Below are 12,001 nucleotides of genomic sequence, written 5' to 3' on the forward strand. Positions count from 1 at the left end.
CTGATTATAATACCAATTTAATACTGAAATTGTGGATGATGAAATAGCACACCATGTATTCCAATAAGGAATTGGAGATTCAGGTTGTAATAGCTCATTCATTCTTGTGTTTTGTATTTATCATTCATTTGATAAATATATCTTCAGTGTCTACCATGTGCTGGACATTGTGCTAAGGGTCCATTTTGGCTGTAATTTGCAACCTTTGGTATAAAGCATGGAGTTTTGAAGTAATAAATACTTAAACTGAAATGACAGCTTCATTCTTTATCTTTGTAATCCTAGGAAAATCCCTCCCCCTTCCTTGTCACCTTAGCTTTCCCACAGGTGAAGCAGGGGTGATGCTAAATGCTTGAAGCATTAACACGACAGCAAGATGAGGACACAGTAGGTGTAGAGCACCTGATAGGCTCTATCTAGACAAAGAGCATTTCATTTTCTCCTCCCTGCCTAATTCATAAACTGGTGCCAGATTAACTGATTAATACATATATCAATCTTTTTATTATAAAGGACATAAGTAACAAAACTTCAGAGGTATGTTATCTTTCTTCTTCTTGTCCAATGTAAAGTTCGCCTAAGAAGCACACCACATGTGCAGCTGTCTTCTGGACCACGAGCTATAGGTGAATTTCAGAGTAGGTGCGATGAGATTTCAGGACTACTCTCTGTAGGTTGGGCTCATCAGAAAAATATTCTTAGAAGGTGTAAGCTTTGAACTACACGTGAGATGCGGGGAAGGTTCAAGAAGACAGAGAAAGCTGGAAGGCTCTCCTGGTGAAGAGCTTGACGTGAACCCAGTTCCATCACCCAGGTGAGCACAGAGGCCCCCCACCAGCCTAGACTCTTGGGGGGCTCCTAGCCTCCCTGAATGACCCCTCTGTAATGATGGGTGCTCACAGGGAACCTCGTATGGAAAGCAGCCCTGGGTTAGGGGGTGAGGGAGATGACAAGAGCCTCTTCCTTCCTCCAGAAGCATACATCATGCTTTATGATAAACAAATGTCAGTGCTGGGTCTTTCGGGAGCAATCTGAAGTAGGGCGTGTCTGATCCAAACCCCAGAGCATTGACGTATGTATTCATTCCATAACTTATTTATTAAACACACCAGACAGACCCAATTAGCGTCAAAGCAACTTATAACTTAATTTTTCCCCCCACTGCTTTTCAAACCTGCTCTATGTTCTCTCCCTTCCTCACCAATAAAACACAGTCCCGTCATTTGATTACTTTCAGATACTCTCACTTTTAGGTTTTAAAAAGTCCAGTCAAGTCTCATATCAAAACTTCAGTCTTTCTTCCAACACGAAGGGTTTCCCTCACCCTTCAAGGCAGGCCAGGTCCATGATTCTGAGGATGAGGATCAGGAAAGGGCCAAGATCAGCCCCTTCCATCTCCTCTCCCAGTAGATGTAGAGACAGAGAGGGAATGACATCTACATAATTATATTCTATAATATATGTACAATACAATTATACAGAATCATGAACAAAGCGCAGCTCACCCTTGACTTCTCGCCCTCATCAGTTGGCTTTCTTCTGTGGGGCAGGTGCTCAAATTCTGGTTCTTCCCGTGAACTAAGGGCTCTGGGGATGCCCAGTGTTCCTCCACATTCACCATCCCTGAGGCAGGCCCACCTTCTATATCTGGCCCCTCAAACCTGTCTCAGGGCCTGTTTGAGATAAGCCATTTGTGCTGAGGTCATCGTGCCCAAGATAGTTTGGGTGGTAGAGACTTTTCAGAATGTCCCAAGTCTAGCTCATTTCTGCAGGGACCTCTCTGGTCCAAAGGAAATACCTCATAAATAGTACCAAATACAGTGTGCTGTCATATTAGCCTTCCAACTGCTCTGACACAGGGCAGGTCCAGAGGACTTCATCCCTTTGGACCTTTCTAGTCTAGAAACTAATGCCTGCTTCTGACACATTTGTCTCTGTCCTCCAAACACTAAGAGTTGTACGGATCCCTCTACTGCTAATATCTCCCTGGAATTCTCACTAATAAGACTTTCTCTCTCCTCTTATAAATAGGCTGGAGATGGGTGTGCAGCTAAGAGTCACAGAACAGTAATAGGACCATCACCTTTCCCGGCTAAGCAAAGATGCTCTAGTAACTTGCTTTAAAATGTGGAAATACTTCTTAAATTTTGTTTTCCCTCATATGTCTCTCTTTAATTTTTACACATGGTTGAAGAATAAAAGCCTTCCTAAATTCATCTGGAATCTCTGACTTTGGGTTAATTAGAAGTGTGTGGCCTTTTGTTACAATTTTGTAAGTTATACATGCTTTTTTATTTTTATAAGTTTGATCTTCTTTGAAACCAGGTGTATTTCTTTTATTTGTTGAAAATAAAGGGCCAAAATGGCACTGGACCAATTCAATTAGTAGGTGTATTTTCACTTTTAAGAAGTATTTTCTTCCTTACTGTTCTTTACTTGAAATGATGTCTTCTGTGAGAAGGATTTTCATTATTTTCCAATTCTGGCCTTTCTCACTCTCTAACTCAAATTAAATTGTAAATCTTGTATATTAGAAAAAATCCTACCCCTCTGTACCTCCATCCAGAGCAGCAATCCTCCTCATGAAGAATGTTAAAAATCTTTCTGCAAGTGACTTCTGTGATTTAAACTGGTATATACAGCAAGACATAGAGGAAGCAAAATGGATCCTGGCTCAAGGCTTCTGGCAGCTGAATGACTGTATCCTGATCTGCTCCTTTGGGGGATAGCTTTGCACAATCTATGCTACCTATAAATAAGGTTCTTTTGCATCATTTTACCTGTGATTGCCAGAGCAAAACTCCGCCACAGAACTTGTGGACGTGGCTTCAGCTAGGACAATGAGCCCTCTTTCTGGCTGACTTTCTGGACTGGAGCGACTCTGGGCCAAATTACACAGGAGCAGTAACATGCCCGTGTGTCTGCAGTTTGACTTGCCGTCGGCTCCACAGTTCCCATGTGTGATTTTTAAGCCCGTCTGCGCTCAGCACTTCCCTAATGCAATGTGCTTCGGAGGAGCAATGGGACTGAGAGATCCTCTGCCTCCTAAGAGATTGCCGCCCAAACCCGAGAGGATGCTAACACCAAGGATTTAGAGATGCTTCAGGTGCCTGAAGATGGCAGGCGTCATGAAACCGAGGCCCATATACTGCGGGGCTCCCAAACAGTCTTCGCTGTGTTACCCACTGATAAGTCCAGGGGTTTGTGCCCCAGCTCTAGGCCTTACACGTGCATATAGTTATGGAATTCTATTAATTTATCTAGTATTTACTGATCACTTCCTAGGGATCTACAACAGAACTGAGGAAACAAAGCATACACTTATAGAACAATTCATAATACTAGCTCAGATAAGCTTAAGAGTCTTAAAAAAAAAACACAGTAGATATAAGAGCTAGAACTCAGAGAAACAGTAGAAAGAAGTCAGCAGACACCAAGCCAGAACAACGAATAGTGTCTCAAAGGAGGGAAGTCACTTCCATGGAAGTTTGAAATTGCAAAAAATCCACATTGTTCTCAGCACTGGGCAAAGTACTTTCGTCAACCTCAGACTCACATCCTCCTAGCCTAAGAGGCCCAGAAGAGATGCACGTTTTCCCCAGCGTCCTCCCTGCAAGCCCAGGATACCCTGGTGCTCCCCCTGGGTCATGAGACCAGCCCAACTAACAGCTATTTCCAGAAAGATGGGCTGTGGAGACAAGCTAGTCTCACATAGGCTCACTCCACTGCACACACGGAGGGGGGTACAGGCAGTTCCTCAAAGCAGAAAGGAGTGGGGAAGCCCGAAAAGGACAGCTCTTTCTGCACTCCCCCCCACGTGACCCCTGGGGCCCCCAAGCACAGAGCCACCATGATCACCCCACCGGCTCTTTGTCATTCCCTGATCGTGCCACGTGCGTTCCAGACTCCAAGGCCCAGCCTTTGCTCATGTGCTCGTCTCTACAACAGTGTCACTCCTTCTTCTCTTCACTTTTCTAAATACTCTCCATTCTTCAAGTTCAACATACGCTGCCTTCTCCGTGAGGAATCCCCTGCCGGCCCAGACCCTCCATGCTCCCACTTCTGAGTCCCGCAGCCCAGGCTCAGACCTCCCTGGCCCCCTTCACCCAGACTCCCTAAAGGGTGAGATTCCACCACGGGGGCTCCGTGAGTGTGTGTGTGGGTAAGTATAGAAATTCATTATCATGTTTTCCCTCCTAAACCATTTGAGAGCAAGGCACAGACATGAAACCCCATGAAACCCCATCAACGCTACACACTCCAGGGTCTGTTCAAAACATCATCACTCACCAGCTCCCCAGGTCTGGCTACCAACATGGACACCACAGTAACATCTAGTCTGTAGATGCCATTCCAATTGTCCCAACTGTTCTGACAATATCTCATTTTACTTTCTGGCCCAGAATCCCATCCAGGAATGTGCACAGCATGCAGTTTTCATGCCTCGGTACCCCTTAGCCTCTGTGGGTGACCCCCACCTGTGTCATGCCCCCTGCAGGGGCAGACTCGCATCACGCTTTCTTAGCAGAAACCCCATGGAAATAACGCTGCGCTCTTCTCAGCACATCACGTCAGGAGGCATGATGTCCACCCATTGGGCTTTCCTTGACTGCCTGGTCACGTTGGTGTCTGCCAGGTCCTCCACTACACAGTCATCTCTTTTCCCCTTCCGTGGATTAGCATTTTGTGGAGTGACATCATATCAATACCCTGTTCCTCACAAAACTTATACCCACACGCATTTGCCTTCTTTGAGGCTCCCGCCCTGATCGACCCTTACTGTGATGGTCACCCAATGGTGATTTCCTACCATTCCTTCTACATTTATCATTTAGCCTCTATTGTAAGGAAGCGCTTTTCACTAACTCATTCATTATATTTCATGGGCTCATAAATTACTATTTCATTCAATTTATTTATGCCTATCATTATTTTTTAATGTTCAAATTATCCCAGACTTACCCAGGGGGAGCACCTTCAAGACGGTTCCTGTGTCTTCTTGACAAGTTCCCATCTGTAAAAATTAATACAATGTTTGTGAAAGCAGTTTTAGATTTACAGAAAAATTTAGTAGAAAGTACAGAGAGTTCCTACGCCCTCACCCCCACCCAGTGTCCTACTATAACATCTTGCATTTGTGCTCAGTATGTTTGTCATACTTCTATATATTTGTAATTTTAAAAATTAATTAAATACATGTAAAATAAAGAAATGAAAAAAGAAAAATATAAATCTGAATTGTTCTAACAAACAGGTAAAACTACTAAAATTTTCTGTGCTCATGTTTTAGTAGCCATATTTATGAAATAATTTGAAACCAGGGTAAGTGGTGAACATTTTTCTGAGTCAATTACTGCATTGCAATGAAGACTTTTAAATGAGAAAAGAAGGAAAAACATGTCCCTTGGAGGATTAAGGAGATTGTAAGGAATGCATGGTGACCTTTAAGATATACACTCAACCAGTCCAAAGATTCTGGTGTGATATTCATGGGAGCCTAACTTACATAGGACTCAGCCACTCCCTGCTGGGGTAAATTGCATCATTGATCATCAGTGTTCTCTTCCCACCCCTGCAGTGCAAGAAGCACAGGCTCCGATCTCACTGGCCAAGTGACTTTCTTCAGCCAACAGCATGAGAATGGACATGGCTTACACCAAGTCCAAGTGCACACATATAGAGGCCTTCCAAGCCCACACTCGCCTCCTGAGCTTTTGTGCTCTCTCATGAGACTAACATCCTCTGGACAGTAGGTTTACTTCAAAGCCTGGGGCCTGGATGACGCAGCCTGACCTCCAACATGGAACCAATCCGAGCTTAGCCGAACAGAGCCCAGGAGAGCCACAGCAAACTTGTAGACCCATGAATGAGCAATAAACATCTATTGTATAAGCCAGTAATGTTTGGGGGCTGTTTGTCACGGCAGCCAAGCTGACGAACACAGCTATGTACTGTTCAGCTGTGGGGGAAATGCCAAGGACCTTAGTCTTGAGGTCTGTTGTGCTTCACTGAAACCTACTTAACATGCACCTTTGACAGGTGGTGGTGTTTCTCAGAACAGTGTAGGTTGAAAATGGTTAAGAAATAATCAGATTTCTTTTAATACCCATTAAATAACTGTTCTTTATTGGACTGATTTCTTTAAACCCATACACATAAATATAAGAAAATGACTAGGACATTAATGAAGTAACATGAGTTCAAGTCTAAGGCTCCCAAATATGACAGCTCATCAGCTCACTGGGGAAGTGTGAAGACATCACACATCCCTGGTCTGGGCTCACCCCAAATTAACTGGTTCAGAACCTCTGAATTCAGGTTTTATAGAATCTGCCCAGGTGCTTCTTGCCAGCCTGCTGGCACAGTGTGGGGACACACCACTTCCCAACCACTTTTAGAGGTGGGCAAAGAGAGACCCAAATGGATGCAAAGCAATGAATTAGAAAAGGATTAGACAGATGCCCTGTGAAAATAGGAGGCATGGCCACCAATTCCCTAAAATCCCAGAAGAAGGCAAGCATATTATGTGACAATGAACAGCAGAGCCTGGCAAAATAATTATCTATCAAGAAAATGTTATATGACATTTCAACACTCCAGCACTAGCCACGTTGCTTTGTGATTCTGCTTTCTCTTGGCTCCTGCAGCAGAGGCATTCACGGCGGATGGGCAGATGTTTGTGAAGGAGTACAGAATGAACGGATGCATGCACCTGTGGATAGGTGGATGTCAACGATTCCCAGAACAGTGATGGTAGGGTGGCCTTTTTGTTTTAAATCTAGATCTTATAAAGGTGAAGTTCAGCTACCTGGAAAAATTGCTTTATGGCATACATTTTACCATCTCAAAGAATGAATGAAATCCTGCTCTTCTGTTTTCTGGATGCATTCATGGGAGGGCATGTGAAGAACACTGGCAGGTGCTCACACCTATCCCCCAAAATCCTTGCCTCGAAACACTATCTTTCAATGAGACATTGCCATGCATTGGGAAAGGTAGAAGACATACAGATAGCTAGACATTCATTCCAAACCTGAATCTCCCCCTCACTGTGACCCCAGGCCCGTTCCTTCGCCTCTGAGCCTTTGTCTCCTATCTGTGAAATGGAGGCAATACCTACATTGCAGGGTTGAGCAGCGTAAGGCTGGCACCAAATCAATAGCCCAGGTCAGGTCTGGCACATGGAAGGTGATCAGCAAATAGGCTCTCAACATTCCTTCCTTCGCGCAGTCTTCACCGCTTCCCTCGCTGGACTCAGCAGCACACACAGGGCGCTGATCTCTCCATGGAAGCCATGGGGCAGGTCAACGCTGACCGGGAGGCAAGCGACCCGCAGTAATACGGGCACCCCGTGTCCCTGGCCTCAACAGCATTGGCCTGATGGAGGCTGCTTCACATTTCAGATCAATACATAACACTGATTTCTTCCCAGGTGAAGAAAAAACTCGGTAATTTCTACTCAGCCCTTTGGATTTCAGTGTGAAGGGACAAACACTGAAGCCTGTGTACTGTGTAGCTGTTTCTGGGCAGAGCTTCCTCCAGACTACAGACGTCCCGGCAAAGCCTGTGGTGCCCCAACATCCGGCCCCCAGTGTAGCCTGCTCCCCACTTCCTGTCCTCTCAGCATTGCTTCCTGACAGCTGGGTGGGTGCAGAGGCGGTACACATGTGCTGAACCCGCATGCCAAACATGGAGGCATCACTTCTCCAACACTGGTTTGAGGGTCCATCGGAGCCAGTGGGCACTGTCCCCCAAAGCCACAGCAGGTGGTTAAGCCCTGGGCAGCTGCTCAGCGGAGCCCTCCTGCTGGGGGCACCTGTGGGCAGAGCAGCTGGGGCACAGTCCCCACGCCAAGGGCTGTGACTGGTCCCCGTCCTGGGCTCCTCCTGCCTCTGCAAGCACACGTGCTGTGCACACGGGTGCCCTGTACCCTCACACACCCACACCCACAAAGCACTCACACTCACACATTCACATCCACACTCATGCATTCACACACATGCACACTTCCTTACACCAGCACTCACTCAACACACTCGAGTGCTCACACATGCCCTCTCACACCAGCACTCACAGACACATGCACACACTCACATGTGCACACTCACTCACACACCACTGCTCTTCCCCCCTGCACACTCCTCAGGGCCAAGCCCTGCAGGCAGGCTGGCCTCCCCCTCAGTTGCTGTTTTCCAGGAGCACCAAGGACCTATCAAAGCCAGAAAATGGATGCTTTTCATTTATGCCCCCTTCAAAACATTCCTCTGGGCAAAAAGCTAGGAGAGAGGAGAAGAGGAGTTAAAATCTGCACTTAGCAGAGAAATGCTATAAAAGCATCCCCAAACTGTCAGCTCTTCTCCAAGAAGAAAGACTTTCCAAATGCCAGGAGAGTCCGTTGAAAGTCCGGTCTGGCCTCTGGGCAGGTCTTCTGCCTCTCCTTTCTCCTTGAACCACTCCATCCTACTGCTGTGTGTTCTACACCTGCCAAGCTCATTCTTATGCTCGGCTTGGAAGGAAGGGCTCACATTCACCCTGCCACTCAGCAAATGCACATGCACGCCTCAAAGCCTGGCTGGGATGCACTCACCTCTGGGTAGGGTGCTCCACTTGCCCCGTGGTGGGCAGGGGGAGCCGCCCCCACTCTGCTCTAGGAAGGGATTAGGCTCTGTATACATACCGTCTCCTTAGTAACAATGGTGCTTCAGAGTGATATTTCATTTGTCTCTCTTAGCTTACATTGGAGGAAAATGAGGCTCAGAGGGGCTGGTGGAATTTTCCAAAACCACCTCACTTCTAAGCAGAAAAGCCTGCATTTGGACTTAAACATGTCTGACTTCAAAACCCAGGTCTTTTCCCCAGCACTCCTTTGCATCTCTGTCCTCTCAGGGTGCTTGTGATAAGGCAGAGGCTCTCGCAGTGCCCACCACAGCCATCAGTCAGCCCTTTGCGGGTCGCTCTGCATCCCCACACTTAACCTAGGCCTTCTCGGGAACAAGCCATATGCATTTTCCTCACTATCCCAGGCTCTGCTTCCACAGAACATGTGAGAAGTGTTTACTCTCTGGCCCCTCACAGAAAGTTTGCCAACCCTGTAGTAAACCATCAGACAGTTCTCCACCTTCACAGATATTTTCAGCTGTATGACAGGGTAGTAGGCTGCCTGGCATGGGAAGTGGTCAAGTCCGGTGCTTACCAGGCAAGAACTCTAAAGCCAGAATGCCTGTAATTGGCCCAGAAGGCGGATGGCATTGAAGTAGAGGATTTCAGATCTCCAATCTTCACAGCCATGCCACTGTCCCCACAGGGGACACTGTTATCCCTATAATGATCTCATAGTAATTACGATAATAATAATTATCTAAGTTCAGATTTTAAAGCTCAGAAAAATATGGTCACCACATCAAGTGTATGCAGTAAATAATGTGTGACGTAGGAGGATCCATCCTCGTTTATAACAGCCATTATGCAAGAACCACGCTGACATCAAAGCATCTGAACATAAAGGAAACCAGGGTTTAAGCCCCTAACCAAGTATCAGGAAAAGCAAAGTCATAATATGTTCATTATTCCACAAGTCAAAAACGGTCCTATTCATTGAGGGGAAAAATTGAGGCCCAGAGCTTTGGTGATGTTCCCAGAGCTTCCTGGGAGTAAATGGCCTGGGGAGCCACATCTGGGGGCTTCTGGAGCCCTTGGGCCATTCCAGGCCCACAGACCCTGGTCGGACTGGATTCCTCAACTAATTATAGCCAAGGATTCCAGCCCATCCTCACCGCAATGCCCTGGTGCTTCTTAGACACAAAGACAGAGCACCCAAAGGACTGAACATTAATCAAAACAGACTCCTGCCCACGCCCCCACACGGGCTGGGGGTCCTGCCGCTGACAGTGAGCCCCAGCAGCTGACGGAGCAGTGTGGGCCCCCCTCACCGTTGGCCCTGCCATGCAGAGACACCGCCCTGGTTTGATGGGAGTGGTGATTTCTAAAAGAATCTTGTTTGAAGAGAAACAAAGGGCATTGAGCAGCCTGCTTTCTGATCCCAATCTGTCACAAAGACAGCACATTATAAAAACATTAGCACTCAACCAAGGCTCAAGCAGTCCCTGAATGGGTGGTAGGGACAGCGATGGTGATTTATCAGAGCCCAGGACCATGCCAGACACAAGCAATGCTCTGCAGTCCCCGGGCGCCCCAAGGTCTGTGCACACAAGACGGGGGCCTGGCATCTTTCCAAGCACACACGTCCTCCGCATGTTGGGGCAAGTCACAAGCCTGGCTTGGGCACAGGGTAGGGTATGAGCTCAAGATCATGCTTCCAAAGCAAGCAGATGGCACAGCCCGTGCTCCATGCCTGCGGGAGATCGCGCCCAGCTAGCGTGAGCATTCTGACAGAGCACCAGATAACGCGCTTACCAATCTGACACGGTGTCTGACAGGGGCTGCCTGCTGGCCACCCACTCCCTTCACAGCATGGCGAAACCTTTCAATCATTGAGGTCACAGACGTCAAAGCCTTACAGCACCAAGTCCAAAATGTCAAAACCACCCTCCGTACCTCTTCATTTGGTTCTCTGAAATAAAGCCTTAGCTTCTCATCACATGTCCACAAATGGAGATTAGACGTTCCTTGGGAAGATGGGTGCTGTTTAGCCTGATCTCAGGTGGACTGGCTGTGAGCCCTTGACCCTTCCCTGTGTGACACACAGCGTCTCTTTCCCGGCTGCTCTCTGGTGAACAACCTCCTGTTACAAAGAAAGAAAGGAGCCTGGAATGGGAGCCAGAAAACCCAGAGCCTATTTGCTGCTATTCCACCGACTTTGGGTTGGGGTTTTCTTGCTTTGAGTCTCGGTTTTTCACACTGTAAATGGAAAGGACAGGTACAGTCAAGCCTCTTACACACCTGTGGAGGGGATCAGAAACACCCAGCCAAACATGAAGCCATCTTTACCATGACAAAGTGGAATTCACTGCTACTCAGTGAACATGTGCTGCGGACTCTCTGCAGCCGGGTCACAGTTCCTGTATTCCTTCTCCTTGACCTCTCCTAAGGGCTGGGGCAGCGGAGCTGACCCACAGCAGGGCTTAGGTGAAGGCTGGGTCATGTTAGGAGCAGGTGACATGGAGAGTTTGGTGACTACATTGAGGCACCAAAGAAAGATGAAACGCAGGGAGGAGGGAAGCAGAGGTAAGAACCAGGTTGTGGGGGGCATGCGTCAAGTCCAGAGTGAGTCAGGGGCAAATACCACATGATTTCACTTACAAGTGGAACCTAAAAACAAACAAACAAACAGGAACAGATTCATATACCCTGAGAAGTGCCTGGTGGTTACCACAGAGGAGCGGTTGGGGTGGGTGGGTACACATAGGTGCAGGGGGTAAAAAGGCACAAAATCTCAATCATAAAATAAATTAGTCATGGGAATGGAAGCACAGCATAGAGAATTGGGTCAGTAATTCTGTAACATCTTTCTATGTTGACAGATAGTAACTGTACCAGCGGAGGTGAGGATTTAATAATGTAACTGCTGAATCACTGTGTTGTGTACTTGAAGCCAATATAATACTGTATATCAACTATACTTCAATAAAAAATAATAATAAAACTAAAAAAAAGAAAGAAGAGTGAGTCAGGGAGAGTAGACTGAATTGCAGTGTCTGTGACTAAATGTGTGTCACCAGTTGTCCTATTAACAAGCGATCTTTTTATAGAGTGGTAAATATCCCCAAACAATTTCATATATATTTAACAATTATCTATTTATTAAAAATTTTGCCAGGCCCTGGGGAGTCAATACATTTAGTTCCAGGAGCACAGGGCTCGGCAGGGACATCACGTCTCAGAAATCCTCTCCTGACATGAGGGGTCATCCCCTCACTGCGCGTTCCCAGAGCTCTGGCTATCACTGGATCATGGCAGTGATCAAACTTCATTCACCACATCTGACTATTTCTTTCTCACCCCTCACACAGTGAGAACATGAAGGAAGGGGCTTATTGCTTTT

At 46.8% G+C, this 12,001-nt stretch overlaps 1 protein-coding gene across 1 annotated transcript in view; it reads right to left on the reverse strand.

Annotated features, from left to right (window-relative positions):
- Window positions 1-4,927: 4,927 nt before the first annotated feature.
- Window positions 4,928-12,001, reverse strand: part of RNF144A (ring finger protein 144A) — a 250,799-nt gene continuing 243,725 nt past the window's right edge. Inside the window, exon 9 of the mRNA XM_057497477.1 lies at window positions 4,928-5,014. Coding sequence (XP_057353460.1) covers window positions 4,943-5,014 — 72 coding nt within the window. The 3' untranslated portion in view covers window positions 4,928-4,942. The remainder of the gene's footprint in view (window positions 5,015-12,001) is intronic.

Source organism: Manis pentadactyla, chromosome 2 (genome assembly GCF_030020395.1).
Source record: "Manis pentadactyla isolate mManPen7 chromosome 2, mManPen7.hap1, whole genome shotgun sequence".
In the NCBI taxonomy this organism is placed as follows: domain Eukaryota; kingdom Metazoa; phylum Chordata; class Mammalia; order Pholidota; family Manidae; genus Manis; species Manis pentadactyla.